General features: G+C 49.2%; 1 protein-coding gene across 3 annotated transcripts in view; it reads left to right on the forward strand.

Annotated features, from left to right (window-relative positions):
* LOC144945647 (uncharacterized) overlaps nt 1–19,232 on the forward strand; it is a 105,299-nt gene extending 86,067 nt beyond the window's left edge. For 2 of the 3 annotated variants that reach the window (XM_078874195.1, XM_078874197.1), the window contains 4 exons: nt 26–156; nt 1,261–1,354; nt 2,165–2,236; nt 3,624–19,232. In XM_078874195.1, coding sequence (XP_078730321.1) covers nt 26–156; nt 1,261–1,354; nt 2,165–2,236; nt 3,624–5,540 — 2,214 coding nt within the window. In that variant the 3' untranslated portion in view covers nt 5,541–19,232. The remainder of the gene's footprint in view (nt 1–25; nt 157–1,260; nt 1,355–2,164; nt 2,237–3,623) is intronic. The other variant, XM_078874198.1, reaches the window with a different exon arrangement.
* The last annotated feature ends 183 nt before the right edge of the window (nt 19,233–19,415 follow it).

The raw sequence follows: 19,415 nt of genomic DNA on the forward strand, positions 1-19,415 counted from the left end.
ACGCCTCTCCCGATGCGACCTTTAGCTGCAGCTGCGGTACGAGGCGGAGGCGGGCGACCTCGTGGTGGGGGTGCTATGCGCGCGTGGGCTGACCGCTCGCAACGGCAGTGGGAGCCTGGACCCCTTCGTCAAGGTCTACCTGCTGCCCGGGAAGGGGTAGGTCTTCTCGTCGGCCGATGCCACGGTGGCGAAATGTTAACCGCCTCGCCTGGTATACAGGAGGTCGTGGGTTCCATCCCGACCCTGACAACGCCTGCTGCTGTGTATTTGGAGTTTGTGTGTTTCTCTCCCAGTGGTCGTGTGGATTTTTTTCTCCAGGTCCTCCAGTTTTTCCCTCTACATTTAGAAATGTGCGTTTAGAGTATTTGGTTGCTTGCAATTTCCACACGATAAGCCACTTTGTTTCATTGGTTGACCGGGCTGAGACCATCAACTCACTTTTACCCTATGAATAACCCAACCGGTAATGGATATCCATTGTAATTTATGTGCATACATTAACCCCCCCACCCCCTCCTCTGTCCTTCGCACCTGATTGGCGCACAAGTGACGACATCACATTTATCGCTCTATTTAAGACCGAAGCAGGATAGCTCCACAACTGTGGCTGTCGCCTGATGATGCTCATTGTAATTACTGGTTAAACGTCATTCCACTTGTATTGTAAATGTTGTGGGTTTACTCTCCAACACACCGGTGTGCTGAACTAGTAACGAATTGGCATGTTCTGTTTACGTGACAAACCTCGTTAATTTGCCATGTCGGGTGGCGGCAGATTTAACGACACATTTATATTTACGCGATCTAACCCAAACAAACCTCTTACGGATCACTCGCACTTAAGAACCCAGTGTAATCAAATGTGGCCGTCTGGTTTCGAACCAGTGGAAACCCCATCTTTCGCAAATTAATTCGTTTTAAACCCTGCGTTACCTCTTTACCTGTAAGGGTAACAAGGTGCAGCTCTGCAATGCCTTGCCAACACTACTCCTAGAGAAACCTCTCAAGTAGGAATTTGGCCCACTATTCCAAGACCAACAGGACACGTTGGGAGCGGGACTACCCACACTTTACCCCACCACAGGCGACCTGCCGATCGACTTAGGCTAGCGTGTACCCAGTTGTGCTGCTGGGTAGACAGGGGCGGGGAGATTTAAGAAAAACTTGCCCCACTCAGATGGAAGCGGTGACCTCTGCTGACCATTACGGCAGGGCAGCGTGCCCTCTTCACCCGTGCGCTGGTTACCGTATCGCCTGCAGGTCAGAAGTGAAAAGGAAAACCAAGTTCGTGCACAAGTCGCTGAACCCCGAGTGGAACCAAAGCGTTGTATACCACGGCTTGTCCCGTGAAGAGGTGCGTGCAGACACCATCAGCTGTGGCCAAACACTAAATTGTGCGTATGTTGAACTTATTTTGCACCGTACGTAGCCAACCGGGCTAAATAGTGATTGTAAATATATATTTTTTTAATAAAAAATGCAAATGTCTAGGTGGGGCACCATCCCTCATCTGATTCCGTGACCTCTCTATGAACTACTGGGTTATTTTCCCTGCTCCTCGGCTGTGAATTTTACCTTTAATTAAATTATCTTGACAAAATTGTACCCATATTCTTCTGATGATCGCTTGTGTTGTGATCTAAACATCGTAGTTTTTTTGTTGATTTTATTTTCATTAATTTGAACCTATCTACGTGACTTTTCTAAAAGACCCAAAGAATATTAATTCCTGCGGTCATGAAAGCTTTAAGTCAAAATTGTACCCTTCGTCATTGGTGATCAGGCTGAGCCGATAAAATGTATTCCTATGCAACAAGAGAAGCACTTTCCTCGGGTAAGTATTGGGTACTTGGATCTAGGCTGTCTAGGCCTATACTAGGCCTTACAAGCATCGTGCTGTCAAGGCACTCTGCAGCAACCTTCAAGCCGCGCATTGCAGAGCCATATGCAGCTAAATGAAAGGGCACCATGCGCCGCTGAGTCGCGCGCACTAAGTGGACTGACGCGATGCATTATTAACGTTTCATCACGTGGAACTCTCTGCACTGCGGTAATGAGTTGCGAGGCTTATAATGGCTGTCGTGCTGTGTCAGTGTGTTTCTGAGTGGTCGGGGAAAGAGGTTTGCCATGACGGAGCCATCTAACACGGCCATTCTGTCCCCAGCTGGAAAAGAGGACTCTGGAAGTTGCCGTGTGGGATTATGATCGATTTGCAACCAACCATTTCCTGGGAGAGGTGAGAGTTAAAAATAAACATTATTTTTCTCTTCTGGCCGAGAAAAGCTACCAGCATTCATGTTATTTGCTGCTTGAGGTGAGCAATGCCCTCTCTGCACCTTGGAAGAGTGGACATCGGTGCAAGGGCTTTCTGTTCCGGTTACGACTGGTACTCGTGTTGCATGAATTCCAGGGACAAGGTCGAGATGTCGCCTCGTGCCAATGTCATTCGTGGCGCCAACATTCGTTGCGCGAATGGAATAAAACAAAAACATTCCCAAGTCTTTTAGAAGGGTCCCGCAATTGGGATGTTGGGATATTCCCATTTGGCAGGGTCTGACACGTGGGGCTGGAACTTGGATTGAACAGAGAAAACCCATGCGTACAATTCTACACACGCACCAAAATGGAGTGTGAACAATTAATGTCGATAATACAGATTTTTTTGGATTAGATCGCGTAAATATAAATGTTGTTAAACCCGCCGCCACCTGACATGGCAAATTAGTAAGGTTTGTCATGTAAAAAAAATATGCCAATTTGTTACTAGTTCAGCGCACCGGTGTGTTGGAGAGTAAACCCACAACATTTACAATTCGAGTACGACATTTCGACACATTTAAATTTACGCAATCTAACCTGTCATGGATAATATTGGTCACGAAAGGCCTACCGCGTGTTAAATTAATTCCCATTCATATGCGTCATGTTCACTGGGGTCACGTGGCCCCTGCGGCAAAAACTGTCCCGTGTCCTGTCGGTCCCCGGTTAGTGCACATCAGTGGCTGTTACATCGCAATGCTCTGATCGTATCCCGATCTAAAAATAAAAAAGTTTTTGTCCCTTGTTAAAAAAAAACCCCAGTCACACACCGTGTGCAGTATTATAACTAATGAGAATCCCGACACGTGCGTGAAACTGCCCATCCTTTAGACACCCGCCATACCGGAGTGTGTATCACATCTCCCCTTGTTTGTAGAAACCACTGGCCAATGGGAAAATAACCTCGTCTTTGGTAGCTAAAGATGTCACATCCATAGAATATGGCTCGTTTATTCAGCACTAGTCATCATTAGGCTATTTCCTGCAGCTATGCAGCGCTTAAGTTATAACATTCCAAGTCTTGGAGAATAACGTTGAAGACCAAGGATTATTAACGATGTCTTCTTATGGCTCTGTAAGCCTCGTGGAAGAGTATGGGACGGGTGCCTTTATCTGGCAAAGCTGCCAGTACGTGGAGCGTAACGTCGGAAATGATGCTGATTCTGATGCTGAATAATGAGCGGTACAATTCGACCCGAAAACAACATCGCAGCGCTGCACGGCTGTACCACCACAGTAAAAAACCTACGTGGTTCTATAAAACGTGCGCATTAACCATGTGGCCCCACCTTTCTCTGCTGCAGGTGAACATTGCGCTATGCAAAGCTTCAAACCTGGACGACACAGCCCGCTGGCACCGGCTCCAGGTGCAGTCGGACAGCGGTGAGCGCCGCAAGCGCTCATCCCTGCCACCAGAGGGCAAGCAGCCAGAGAGCAAAGGGCAGCACAGACCAAACTCCTCTCCGGACACCCATGAGTGGGACGTGGCGGACAGGAAGGACTCTCACAAAACGGGCAGCCCGCACTGCGGGGAGCAGGCGAAGAACCCGACGAAGGGCAGCCACTCGTCGCAGGAGCACAAGGCGGACAGGAAGTGCAAGGAGGAGCACGGCGATCAACACAAGAAGGGCACAATCTCGCCGCGGTCACAGTGCGAACGGACGGGGCAGCAGTGTCAGGCCGTGAGTGCGGACAAAACAAACCAACACCAACCCAAGGGCCACCCGGCCGGACAGGCCGAGCACAGCACAGCCCTGCAAGCGGGCGAGCACACTACGAGCGCACAGAGATCGCACGTTGCGAATCTGCCGAACAAATGCACGGACAGGACCGACCATCAGGTGACCAGCGGTCAGCAGCACGCGGGCGAGACGCAACCGGAGCCGCTGCCCGCTCGGCACTCGCAACACCGCAGGGCGCAGGCGGAGCAGTGGCCCGCGTGCGGCGCGCCCGAGCCCAAGCCATTCGGGGCTGACGAGGAGCTCCGTCGGCCCGAGAAAAAAGCGCGCTCCAAGACGGGCGGCGAGGCGGAGGCGAAGGAGACGGGGAGGCAGAGCGCTCCGTCGAGATGCTCTCAGGGGGGGGAAGGCACGGGGCCCAGCAAGGCTGCTCAGGCGGGCGCCGTCGACGCGTGCCCTCACGGGGACGAACGCTGCAGGGGACCCTGCTCTGCCACGGAGACGGACGTGTGGGTCAGGATGCGGGACAACCCGCAGCCGCTGCACGCCGAAGCTGCGCACCTTGGCAAGGCAGTGTCGCCGAAGCCTCCGTTCATCAACGAGAACCACAGGGGGCGACAGAGCGCACCCGAGGCACACCCCGCGTGCCCCAGGAAGCCCGCGAACGCCGCTGGCGAGTGCTTGCTTCACGCAAGCGCCCCATCCACCACTCCGCCGCCCTCCGACGGTCATCAGCAAGCAGGGACCGTGAGCAAAGCGCACTCCGCTCATCCGCAAATGATGCAGCCCGGCAGGGTGATGCAACCCGGCCTGGCCGTAGTTTCCCAGCAGCCTGAGCGGGTATTGCCTTTTTCACATTCCCATAACGGATACCATCCGTGTTTGAACAAACTAAATATTGGATACCAACACGTGGACAGCAGCAGACCTCACTCGCCCTGCTTGCCGCCCAGCGGAAGACCGCCCCTGCCCACCCCTTCCCCGGACCACTCGAGGCAGCCCCTCTATGCGCACGCGGTGGCGCACCTGCCCAAGGACAGACACTTTGCCGACTACCAGCACGCCGAGCCTCACCACCAGCAGGAGCACTCGACGCAAGCCACCTGCCACAAGAAGACGCACATCCCCAGGGCCACGGCCGCGGGCCCCCCGCACCCCGACGCGGCGCGGCAGTGTGCCGCGCCGCCGCAGGCTTCGCGCGAGGAGACGCAGCCTCACCGCTTGTGCGAGCACCTCGCCTCCAGGTCGCCCTCGCATCACGCCGCGGCCGAGCCGGCGGCACGGCCGCCCGCCGTGGCACAGCCCCGGCCAAGGGAATCGCAGCCCCCGCCGCAGAACTCGGTGCAGCAGCAGCAGCAGCAGCTGTCTCAGCAGCAGCAGCAGGCACAACATCAGCACCAAGTGCACCCTCAAAATCAAGGCCAGCCTCAGCAACAAGTGAACCCAGATGGCGTGAAACCATCGGTTAAAAGGAAGCCACTGCTCGGTGTCTCTGCTGCCAGGAAAGGTGAACTCTCGTTGGCTTGTTGGCCAAGTTGCTGAATCGTTGTGTCAGGCAGCTGCGATTTAGCGCCCACTTTTAAAGTACAGACAGTCCCCCGAGATTACGGACGTCCGCACTTACGAACAACCGCACTTAACGAACGAACCGCCATGAAACGTTATTCTTTTAACCATCTGACTTGCGAACGTTCGGTCATAACTTACGAACCATACCACCGCAAAACTATTTTGTTCGGCAGAGCGATCCTCCGGCGAGATGAAATGAGTCCCAGCATCTCGCGGGATGCGCTACGACAGTGAACCGTTCAGTGCCATTTTTTGCATACTAAACATCGTGCTCTGTGTTTGTGCTATGCATGCTTTTCGATATGCTTTGTGACGCTCATCACGTCTGACTGTGTGTACAATCTGATGTCGAGTTCCGAAATACGAACAAATTGACTTAACAAACGGGTCTCAATAACGGTAACCCGTTCATAAGTCAAGGACTGCCTGTCAATACTTTATTGGATTTATTTTTACACGCACGTTTCACGCTTGTGACCATTGCACACAATTACAATTTCCGAATGATAAATTGTCAATATTTCACACAGTTGGATGCCCTTTTTCAAAATATGAATCATTTTACATTGATTATAACTGACCATTCCCCCCCCCCCCCTCAATCTCATTTGGAAATTATGAAATTATTTTATTTTCTGCTACTTATAGCATGTTGGAAAAGCTATCTGAATTTTGTTCTAAAATAACTGATAATACTTACTTTACACTCTATTGTAGAGTTTATGCGACGCTATAAATACCTTTATCGTGTTTACAATATATAGGAAATATTTGCGTGAGAAAGTAAGCTAAGAGCAAGTAAACACATTTTAAGGATGAATCAGAATTACGCATCACGGTAAAAAACTCTTTGGCCAGTGTCGCAAACACGCCGCCGCCTCCACATGAATCGCTTTCACAATGTTGACGTTCACCTACAGACATGAAACGAAATGCCCTTCCCCAAACTGACCGCTGTTGGTTTTGGTTCTCTTGTTTGTAGCAACTCAACAGTCATCTTAGCCATCCCTGCAGCTTGACTGTGCGGGGGTGGGGGGGAGCTTCACAGGCAGGCTCCGTCTGAACAGCATCAGCAGCAACGCTCCGCTGCGAGCGGTCCTAACCCATCCTGCACGGAACCGCCTTGTCACGTGGCCTCCAAATGTTCGCATCACGCGGTCACGCAGTGACTCTTCAGCGTAATCCCGCGACTACACAGAGTTGTGCCTAATACCCCTTTTCCACTGGCACGTCTGAGCATGGGCCAGCATGGGGGCCCTCACGGTATCGGTGGTTTTCCATCGACTGCATGCTGAGCCGAGCCAGAACCAAAACCATGACACACACTGGCCTCACGATACATCCGAGTCCGGCTGAGAGCCAAGCAGGGCCAGGGGCGGAGGTTGATCATATTCATCGAGAGTTGAGTCAGCCGGGCTGTGACTTGAGGGATCGATCTCCCTCGTGTTTGCCTTCCGCTTAGCCTTGAATCGATTCTCTCCGCAACCGCATTGCCATGAGCTGCTTCACCGTCGATCCCTTAACCTCGTCTCAATTCGTCAGCGGCATATCCCGTGGTTCTGCAGTAGGGGAACAAACAACCTGGTGAGTTGCGATGTTGCTGGGCTCGGCACGGCACCGCCCCGACGTGGCTCGGTTGTGCAGTGGAAAAGCGTTACTCGCTATACTTCACCACTCCTACAGCCCCCAAGCTGGACCGCAAGCACAACCACCACCACCACCATCACCACGGCTGTCACCGTTACTTGCAGCTCCCCCTGCCCAACCGCTCGTGGACTGGTCGAGGAGGATTTTAGACCAAGTGGGTCACGTAAAGAACCAGCGACTGGGTCACTCGCGGTGGTGACCTCCTGAGGACGCACAACGAGCTTCACCAGAAAAGGGCCCAGGGTGCCACGATGGCCCCTCGGCCACACCACACTTTGGCTCGCTCGGCTCGTTGGTAGAGGGGGTGGCCTTTCTATAGCCGTGTTTACACCCCCCCCCCCCCCCCAGCATCCGGAAGGGGCATGGTAGGCTCACTGAGGTGTGGACCATCCATCCCTGGTAAGCTGTCCCACTCGGTCGTGCCCAAAGCCACCACCGGGGCCTAAATGTCCAGGCTGGCGAGGCTTGTGACGTCACCACGCTATCACGTGGCCGGCGGGAGGGGCAGAGCCGCGCGGGACAAACACACGGCCCTTGCTTTGCGACAGGCACAACGTAATTAGCAACACATGCCGTAGCGACTACACGTGCAAAACACAACGGGATACAACGTTAGATAAAACCCCAAACATTTAGCGACAAAGGAAAACGTCGAAGTGCTAGGTTTTAGACGAGGACAGTGACATCATTGCATTGCTTCCCGAGCAGAGCCTCGTGTGGACCAATCAATGGCAGTGTAGCTGGGGAGTTGGCCTGCCTGGTTTGCTAGGCCCCGGTCGCTAATGGGGAGTGAGTGCAAACACGGCTTCTGTGCGGTCACCTTTTGAGTTATGGGTGCTGGTAAAATTAGACGCTGCATTGGCGTACCGTGATGGGACACTTGAGTGGTTGGGGCAGTGGTTGGCGTGCATACTGCAACCCCCGGCGGTGCCAGATGCCCTTTTCTGGGGGTGCGAGACATGGCCAGTTTGTTTTTAGAAGCTAAATAATCGAAAACACAAATTCAGTACAACTAATTTGTTTCATTAAACCTATGTGATTATTAACAGTGTACACTTTTTAAACGATAGAGTACGAAAGGGTACAAGGCTGCAGTCAGTTAAGGTGAAGAACCACTGGGTTAATGGAACGCACTCTCCAGCACGTCCAGAATATGCTAATTGCGAGGAAGGACACGAGGGGGAAGGGGCATGCGGAATGGAGGCCATTTCGACGAAACATTCTCAAGCAGCTGAGTCGGTGACAATAACCAGGTCCTCGAAGACAACAAAAGCAATAGCTACCGGTGATTTTAAAATGCCCGATGTCAATGGCACACACACACACGGTGTACAGTATATATCTCCCTTGCCATTGTCGGGGCAACATTTTTAATAGCACGGGAACATGAAACAACAGCGGAGTTGCCATCATCAGTCGCCGGTTGGAACGTGTTTAAGTGCTTCTACTACTATACACATTCGTCTCTCTTCGCTTTAACGTGAAGTATGCACACACGTACGTGTGCTTAACGCAGACTTGATTCCTTGCAAAAGGTATCCAATTGGTGTTGGAACATCTTAACACCTCCTGCTTCATTGGCAGGAAGGATAAAACGTGTTCTTATTTTTCGTACTTTGATACTGGCAACAAGGGTGCCGTGATACAGCTGCTCACCCCGAGCTATAGATGCTCTGACACGCGTGGCATTGCCTTGGTGCTGTTCGACTTTTGGCGTCCTCTGGTCTGACACTGGTGGTGAGACACGGCCATAAAGAAGGCCGTCTCTGGTGTAGGCCAATCAGTTTAAATGACAATGCAAATATATTTATCAGCGCATGTTTGTTTGCATGTTCACCACGATTACGCGTTGTTAATGCAGACTTGATTTCTTGCAAAAGGTTTCTTTTTGGCGTTTGAACATCCTAACACCTCCTGTTCTATTGCCAGAGAGAGTAAATCCCTATTGCTTTTTTCCCACACAGATTATTAATTTGCGTCAATGGCTGATTTCGTGTGACATGCAAGCCCCAACACGCTTCACGTGTGCCATGACGCTGTGTATCGATGGACGTGGTCAGGCGCGACTGATGGTTTAACCCACCGTGCTCGTTGAACAGGGTCGGGCCACACAGTGGAGCGCAAAGCTTCATCCGCGTGTGTGGCCCCCTGCCGCGTCGAGAACAAAGTCCCCGCGGCACTTTGCGAACGCTGTTCCATTGTCAAAACATCCTAACTGCCTCTTGTACCATCTACAGGCCATGCATGTTTTTTTAAACACTCTACTGCCCAGCCTCTATTACTTTTACAAAAAAACAACAATACGACTTTATAACTTCTTAGTCATATGAAAATCAAACGCAATTTTAGAACTTTACACTGCTGTTCGGAACCATGTGCAGTTTCTGCCCGTACAATACACTGTTTCACTGTATGATACAACCGACGTGTTTGACGCAGACACGTGTACATGCTAGTGCAGCTGGTCAAGTCGACTGCCAGATGAAGGCATCCCCAACCACGCCTTGCGGGCCGCGAGGCATATTTGACCATACTTCACCACGCTGGTCAGTGCAGGTCGGTGAAGCTTGTTGGGGCTGAAGAGAGTGGATGATTTGCTGCACTGCCCCTCTGCTACACGCAACGACCCCCTGTTACTGCACCCGGCGATTACGCGAATTGGTCGCCCATCCAAGCACTATCCAGGCTCAACCACTGCTTAGCTTTTGAGATCTGACAACGTCTGACATGCTGTCACACGTAACATGCAATCCACGAGGTGTCTCCCACGTTCATCTGCAATGTCGGCACTTGAGGCAGTGGTTACATTTCCACATTCTCATGGCAGGGGACACGTCTACTCAAGGATTGGAACCATTTACTTAACATTTCCCCTCGGCTCTAGGCGCAGTGGTCGGCACGCTGAGCTTGCAATCCCAGGGCAGTAGAAACCAAGGGGGCAGATGTCTGACATCTCCCTGCCGTGTCCACCCAAGCGACACAAATAGGGACTCCGCCACCGTGAGTCTGGCGGCGGGTGACGATGTGAACGGGGTAAGGGGCCGTCCATAAATGACGTCACACACCTAGGGGGGAGGGGGATCAGACATTTGTGACGATGGGGGGAGGGGGGGTGAGAAATGTGACGTCACATCAAAATGCGCAACTTTAAATAAATATAAACTATTGTTATAATAACACTACTTTTGATACATTTTCATTATTAACGATTTGATTATTTACATTTACTAAGGTCACCTTTTATTTATTCCATGAAGGAGCATTTTGCTTCTCCATGGCAGAATGGAGAAGCATACATTTTGTAATTTTTTTTTATGATTGTTATTAAACATTTTGATTTGAATGATTCTACCAGGGATTTTCATTCTGTGGAATGAATCTGTGATTGTTATAATTGTACTCTCCATTTTGCTTCATTCTACTTCAAAGTTTCATGTATTTTGTTATAGTTATAATTACTTTCATTTATTTATAATTATAAGAGAATTTCAATATAATATTCTGAACATCTGCAGTTTTAGTTAGCTGTTGAATATTTTCAAATTGATTTTATGCTAAACTTCAGCTTTCCAACGCCTCCTTTTTCATACGTTTTTTCTCCTACAACATCAGAGTGCAGCGCCACATTAAATACGCACTACAATGGCAATAGTTTGAAGTGATTTGAAGCATGTTTTATTTTCAAAATGGAAATATGGTTTGGAGGGAGGGGCAGAGCTTTGTGACGTCATATTTAAGGGGGGTCTGACTTTTTGTGACGCCGTGTGACGAGGGGGGGAGGGGGGTAAAAAATCGGCCAAAATCGCGTGACGTCATTTATGTACGGCCCCTAAAGTGTGGGTACTCCCACCCCCTCCACAAGGTGTCTTGGGCAGCATCTAAGAGTCGGTAAAATAGTCTGGGGGGGGGGGTGGCTCTGAGTCAGAGATCATCACTCGAGTGGAGGCCGTTGTGCCAGCAAGTGGCATTGGCGAGTAATTGCAGGGCTGCTCCTGTTACCCATTGGTGGAACAACATTCAAGGGGTCGTTGTTGTCCTTCGAGGAGAGTTGGCACGTGACGAAACAAACTCAAGACGCTCGTGAATAGCACGTGAGTGTGTGGCGTGTGTCCTTAAAAGGAACACAATGCAACGTTTCAGGCAACGGCCCTTCGTCATTATCTGCACATCGTGTGCCACACACGCACACTCGCTGTGTGCTTCGTTGCCTGTGCTCCTCTGCCTGAGCAGTGTCAGCACGTGATGCGCGTGCACTGGTCGTGCAGGTGCCCGGCGACTCGCTGCAGCGCGAGGGGCCACGTGGTGTGAGCAGTTCCAGCGGGACTCGCTGCTGTTGAACGCAGGGGTTCACAAAAGACAACCCGGACATTCAAACCAATTGTGTCATCCCTTTAGCTTACACAGGGCGGACTGAAAGCTTGCCTTGAGTCCATTGTGCAACGTATACGATGGACTGATCTGGGAGTCATTTGCATCGAGCAGTGGGTAGATATTGGCTGATGTTGTTGATGATGAATCCACTGCTGGACCAAGGCCTCACACCATCCTGTGTTGGTGTGATGGGGGTAATTTTTTGTTGCCATACTTTGCCACGCTGGTCAGTGTGGGATGGTGAAGGGTGCACCCAGGACCGGGTTCAGAAATCGCTCGCTCCCAGAAGGTCGCCAGGCATCAAACTTAGGTGGCTGCGTTCATAGCGCAGTGGGCTAATCGCTGCGCCACCGCTCCGCCTGATCGCACTTAGATGTACATAGAGACGTATTTGTGGTATACTTGCCTACAGTGCAATACGCAGAATTTGTATTAATAAAAATAACAAGAACATTTATCTTTGAAAGAAAGTGGAATTGTATTATATACAGTACAGGGCGATCCGCTTATAGATACCCCACTGAGATAATACGGAGAAATGTACTTGGGTAGAAAAAAATATGAAGTTGCAAAGCTATCCATCTTCCAAAAATCTCGACCCTCCTCTGTTGCATGTGGAGAGAGCATCAATCAATATTGAGAAGTACAGGGACTCCTCTACTTATGAACGTTCGACTCACGAACTTTCAGAGATACGAACAAATATGTCCGTGTGTCCAGTTGTCTGTTCGGATCGAGCGTCGTAAGTTCAACCGCCGCGCAATAGATGGCGGCGGTGGCATCTGCATCTACAGAACGTTAAGAATCAGTGGCATCTACAGGAGATTAACAACTTTTAAAGGTATTCTCCATGTTTAGTTCCGTACCACGTGTTTGGAATCGACGGGAGTAAAGTTGGACTTACGAACAAATTGACGTACAATCAGACCTCTGGAACCTAACTCGTTCGTAAGTAGAGTAATCTCTGTATGAGGGTAATTATAAATCGGTGGGGCATAAACATATCGATCACCCTGTATAAATACGGTATATATATAAAAAATAACCCAGTGGGTTTTCCAAATCAGTGTTTTCTAGTGGCTTTTAACATGTCTGCCTTATGCAGCCTTTAACTTAAATATCTCCGGAAACACTCAGTTTCTTAAGTCGGTTCCACACCTGAGCGATTAGTTGCTGCAACGTGGTTGCATGCAACTGAATCGCTTGTGTATGGAAGTCTCTGCAACCGGTTGCTTACGATGAGGACAGGACTCTCCGACAAAGCATCGATCTTCCTCGGTGATCTGCCAGCGGCGTATTTCACCACGCACCCGCACACTCGTCGGCTGCGACTGGTCGTTGCCATCTGGGAACGCGCTGCTGGAGTTGCACGTTGCGTGGAACTCCTCGCCGAGATGTGGACAAAAGCGGCCTTTTGCGGGCGATTAATGTGTGGGAGCCTACTTTGATCTGCGCCAATGGCTCACCTGACACGGATGGCAGCCCGTCCATTGAAGAGGCCAAGTAGTGACCAATTAATTAGATTAGCCTTTATCAGATCGTATAATTGGTTACATTATTGAAAGTGGAAAGGAATATATGTTTATTTATATTTAGCCTCCGAGCTATGGGCAGTTTTGTTGTTGTTAGAGCAGCTTTGATGTCAGCAGTCTCGCCCAAATGCAATGATTGCAAAAGAAATGCGTACAGCTAGTGATTCGTTTTATACTGCGTCGTTCACGCAAATTGCACCTCCACAATCGTTGGAGGAACCACAGACCAAGCTGGAAGACTGCCAGGTGGTGAGCCTGTGCCAACATTTGCTCTGCGGTTCTCTATATATTAAGATGTTTTCAGCGAATTAGCGAGTGTTGTTTATGCACGTGAGAGGGTAACCGTCGCACCCAGAGAGAGAGAAAGAGAGAAAAAAATCCAACGCACGCAAAGGAGCAACGCTGTACCCCATCCGGAAGGGACAGACTATCAGTCCACACTTCGCTGTACTGCATTCTGCTGGCAAGCCGGGGTATTGCACCTCAACTCCACGAACCGTCAATGCGTCCACAGTGCTGGATTACAAGCGGCATAGCCATGGCGCAAAAAAAATGTTTCTATTGTTCACGCAGAATCTTACGCAGAGTAAACATTAAAGGCATTTCATTCTTTGTCAACCCTTTACATTTAAAGATAATTACCGCTTGGCGCACCAGCTCTCTAAATACAGATTAGAAACAAGATCTGTCGGCACACGCTCAGTTTTAAAACAATTATGGGTCAAATGCTTCGCGACATCCCTGACTATGAGCGACGCGACACAGTCGTGTGCAGGGCACACCGCAATCTCTGGCGGGTGACGACAGTTAAATGTCACACCACGATGTACTGGAAGCACCGAGATCCATATGAACCCAGTGTTGTGTTTGAATAGCTCGTAATGATCAACAATTACAAAAACAATGGCCAAGACACATCGACTATTTTTGGAACACTTCCACAATGTTGGATGAGATGACGGAAGTTTGGGTTTCATCAATCTCGAGCCAGTGTGCTGCCACAGCACCCGAGTGTCTGAGCAAGCTAAAGAGGAATCGTGTTTTAGCCCATCATGCCACACAACCCTGTGGCATGGACTTCGTTTCAAGAGGGCAACATTAACCTGTTGAGTAACGATGTGAAATGCGGTGCTTTTTCTGGAAGACTTTGCTGTTTTTTCCAGGATTTTTCTGTTTGCGTGATGTCACTTGAAGATGTTTCTTGTTCATGTTTTTGTTTTGTTGCGGTTGCACCCGCATGGCTCATATGGTTCTACCTAATAAATAAAACTGAAACCCAATAGGTTCGTTGAGGGCCAATCGTCGCTTTGAAGGTACCTCTCTTAAAATCGCAGGACCTCCTGTACGCAAAAAATATCCTCCCATTGCAAAATTGTAAAAACACATTTAAGTGGGTTAAACGCGTAGGCTTTCGCGACCAATTTTATTCATGATAAAGGTTTTGGGGTTAGATCGCGTAAGTACAAATGTGTGGTAACGCTCCACCACCAGACACAGCCAATTAGTAAGGGATTTGTCACGTAAACAAAACGCCAATTAGTTACTACTTCAGCTCACCGGTGTGTTGGAGAATAAATCCACAACATTTACAATTTGAGTGCGACGTTTCCCTGGTAATCACATGCTGGATATAGTGCTGGATGTAATTACCATCGAAACGTCGTTCTACTCAAATTGTAAATGTTGTGGATTTACTCTCCAACACACTGGTGAGCTGAAGTAGACACTAATTGGAGTTTTGTTTACGTGACAAATCCCTTACTAATTGGCTGTGTCGGGTAGTGGAGGGTTACGACACATTTATACTTACGCGATCTAACTCAAACACCTTTGTTATGAAATGTTAGTGGGTTAAACAATAAGCACAAATGTGAACCGTCGTTACTTTTTGAACGTGATGAGCAGCAGGAAAAGCCACATTGCTCATCGAGATACGGTTCGTCAGAGAAGGATAATTCGCACAACAGTACCATCCGCGTAGCAGTCCCGGGGGCAGTATAATTCCGTACGTAATGTTTTCGGTTCTATAATACCCATAATTACAGCTTATTATACGGCAACATTTCATCATAGAATCTCAAGGCGCTTTACATCAATGGGGGGGAGTGGCTGAGTCAAAATATGGAATGCAATGATAGACAAAGAGAAACAAATGGACGACCCTTCCTTTGTGTCACGTGCACACTATGTTCACAGGGCCATAAGTAAACTAGCTGTGCCACGGCGATCCCCCCACGAGTTGCAAAGAAGTGCCTTTTTTATTTTATTGCAGTGAATTAAAACGACAACGTGCCACGCGATCTGTATTTAGGTATTTGACTTGATTTCTCATTTTCGCTATTTGTTTAAACGCATTCCAGAAATTGCTTTGTGGATTACAGTTGTACGCGCGGATTTTGGATATGTTTTCATTCGCTGTACAGCAACTGTGACGTGCCCGCATTGTGACGTCATTGCGTCTGCAGTGCGCGCCGTCGTGGTGATGTCGCTTCTTCTTCACGTGGTCCTTGCAGTGGAGAATTGGTGTATCCCAGAATCACGAGTCATGGAGAGACCTCTCTCTTGAGCTCTCTTTGTTATCGCAAGATGTGATGTGACTCACCACGGGCAAGTGAATCCAATGTGCTTAAGAATGTGTTTTTTCGTAAATTATATTGTAGTTTAATTTGTTTTTATTTTGGCATGCGTGTTAAATTAGCCTTGGCCCGGTAAAAAACAACAACTCAGGTTGCCAGGTTCATAGCCACCACCGCCGTCTCTCTCCCCATAATGGATTATTACCCTCTTGTAAACCTGCAAGTGGGTTCATAAACACAACGCAGGACAGAGCTGTTCGACATAAAGATTCTTAAATTGAGTTCACAGTGTAAATACATGCAGCAACAGCTTTTAAAATAGCTGGAAAAGTGGTTTGAAAAGTGGTTTGCAAAGTGGTTTCAAACACTGCTGCTGAGCATGATTTTAAGCGTAAAAGACACACACCATGCACAACTTCAATTTATTTGTGGTTTTAACAAATAAAAAAATATCCTATGGCTGCTACAACTGGAACTGATGGTACCGCAGAAATAATTTGGTGAGACAACGCAGCAGAGGCAGTACAACATGCGCGGACTTGCGTGAATTTTTGTTTGTTTATGTACATAAACGTTTTCTAAAAAGCAATTTTGACGACTAGCCATTACACATTGCAGCTAACGTGGATGTCGACTTTCCACCTAATGCCAGTGATTCTGACTGTTATAGAACCGGCACGGAGACATCGGCGGAGACGTTTTGTTGGCCTTATGCGCAACTGCGACGCCGGGGGGCATTCGCGTCTTTCGGCAACGGTAGCGAGCGGAATTGTTCCGAGGTGCGCGATGTCGCTTTTTAGTCGTAAACCACCGCACCAAGGAAATGAGTCTCCCTACCCGCGCTTGGCTATTGAGTCCCACTGCGGAGAGGGGGGGGGGTGCAGAACGACGGACTTTGCCACGTTGCTGTGAGCGAGCTCTCGGGACAAAATCATGGAAGCGCTGCCCTTGGCGCGCACGTGCGTTCTCCCTTCGCCTGTATTTACCTAGGACCCGCGCTCTTGGTGCTTGTGCATTCTGCAGGCGAGGAAGGATAACGGCCATGTCTTCTCGGAGCCAAGTGTAGAGAGAATTGTGCGTCGAGAGGTACGGCGAGTTATGGTTTCGGCAGGACATCTGGCGAGGTCGCGTCCGATTGCGTCGATTGCTGTTTGCGGGCGAGAGAAGAAGAGAGGAAGGCTGTTGATGTGCGATGTAACTGGGGTATTTGAAATTGGTCCTTGTGAACGCATTGCAAGGATTCATTTTAAGAACACAGTTTCGCGATGAAGTGTCAATTCGAGAGAGTGATGTTCTCAGATGTTGTAAAGGCCCATGGTGACCTTGATGCAGTTGGTATTGTGTGGAATCATTCATATGGGGGATGGGGCGATTATGTGAATACACATTTGACTGTAGTCTGTGATACATTTGAATGATTATTCATTTGAATACACAAATTTCTATGCATACTTTGACAACAACAACAACAAATGGTTAAAATGTGTATCCTCTACGTGTCGTGTTTGTTGAAATGCTTGCAAGAATTGTAACAAAAAAATATTCGATGTTTAAAAATGTTTGCATAAATGCCATCCGATGTCTTCATTCACCACCGCATTGTGATACGTCCACCCTACATGGCCCATGAATAATGTATTTACTTCGTGTAGAGTATGTCGCCATACTGAGTAACGTGGGACATTTGATATGTTAAAGAGGCCGGTCTATAAATTCATATTTGTGGACTTGTTATGTAGGTGTCTGAGTTTTATTTAAACGGGAGTGCATTTATGTGACACGTCACATCTGATGTGAGAGCGATCTTTAAGGACACACTTATAATTTATATAATTTGTGACAATAAATGTAGAAAGTTGACAATTTTTCAATGACAAAAAAAGAATGTCTCTGAAAAGCATCCATGTGTGGAATTTCATTCTGAAAAGCTGACGCGTGTTTGTGCGTATGCATTTGTTGAATGGTTGGAGAGGTGAGTGTGTTTGCTTCTGGCTTGCACATGTTCGCGGTTCGAAACTAGCAGCCGCACTGGTTAATAATGTGGGTGTGCTGGACCATACATACGCATAATCTGCCTTACATTAGACACGAATTATCCCGTAATGTTATACTTTTTTTTACTTTAAATTTGTTTTATTTGCTCGCAAATTACATTTTGGCGACGCACCGTTGCACCCATACCGGCTGACTGATGTGTCCACTGGCAGGCCGTGTTGCTGCACGCACACACACACACACACTCTGTGCCACACCAGAGACAGCTGCCAAACACGCGCCGATTTCTTGCAGCTGCACATCATGGCCCCCCCCCCCCATCTCTCTTGGCGCTCTTGGGGAGCAGGTCACGTGGCGTGGGCGCCACGGTCCCAAGTTGACGAGGTTGAAAGATGGCATCCGAAGTTTTAACTTAATTAAAAAAAAACACTGAAGACAAAATCACCCTCTTTGGCAAAATATTGCCCGTTAAGTGAACCATAGCGCATTCGTAATTAGAATTAGGCAATTTGTTTTCATTTAATTTGCGCGTTTGTTTGCATTGTCAAAATGCCTCTGCTGCCACGACGCACGATGGCCACCACTGACGATGTGGATAGGAACGTGTGAGCGGACAGCTTCCAGCACGACCAAGCGTGACCATTCTCATGCATCTGCAGCGACTGTCGCCACTTACACAGCGAGACTCAATAATGCCTCCTGCATATTGGAGACAATGGATTCTACAAAATCGCCCAGAATGCGCCCAGCCTCGTCCGATATTGTAAGCTAAACAAGACCAGACGATGGGTGACAACGTGCACACTGCAGGTGGTGTACAGCGTGCACAGTGCAGGTGGTGTACAGCGTGCACACTGCAGGTGGTGTACACGTGTAGACACGCAGGTAACACGTGTGTACATGCAGGGAACACGTGTGTACACACGCAGGGAACACGTGTGTACACAAACACACACACTGAGCTCTCGCTATGAATGGGCTATATTAACACAGACCGCGTTAATTGCTTAGCGCGTCGCGCGTCACGTGCTTAACAATCATCTGACGAGTTGATTTGCATGGGGAGTCGCGTAGGTTGTGGGGGTCGGGAGGCTGCGCTGGGGCCGTGTGACCCGAAGAGGGCGATGCGGCACCACCGCAGCCACCGCTCTGCCGCATCTGCGCCGTCTCGCGTCCATGCTCCCCCCGCCTTCAGCAACCGGTGCCGACCAGCGTGACGTCAATTTCAAGGACAGTGCATACATTATCAGTTATGTTTTTTGTTTGCATTCCGATTGCAGGTATTGTGGTCAATGCAAACATGACGCCTTGTAAAAAAAAGGTGTCAGTTTTGTTGCCAGATAAAAGGGTAAAAAACAAATAATCATATTTTGCTACTGGCAAATGAGGTTCCAATGGTGGACAGCTGTTGGCTGTCCCGGTCGACGCCACCTGTGCAACGCGGACAGGGTCGTGTCTGGGACGGGTCGTGCGGCAGCGTGGTCGTGAGAGAGAGAGGGGGGGGCCGAGTGGCGGCGTGAACTCAACAACAATAAAAGGGGAGGATGGTGCCTCCTTGCGACTACCGCGTCTCCGACTGAGTGTTTGTGCGATGCACGCCACCCGCACGCACACACAAGTCTCGAGCAAGAAGGAAGAAGAGACCTACGCCACTACGTAGGTATGAATTAAGAAGGAATACCAACGGTCGACCGATCGATGCGCGTGCTCAGTGATAATAACACTTT

This window comes from Lampetra fluviatilis, chromosome 38, assembly GCF_964198595.1.
Source record: "Lampetra fluviatilis chromosome 38, kcLamFluv1.1, whole genome shotgun sequence".
NCBI lineage: Eukaryota > Metazoa > Chordata > Hyperoartia > Petromyzontiformes > Petromyzontidae > Lampetra > Lampetra fluviatilis.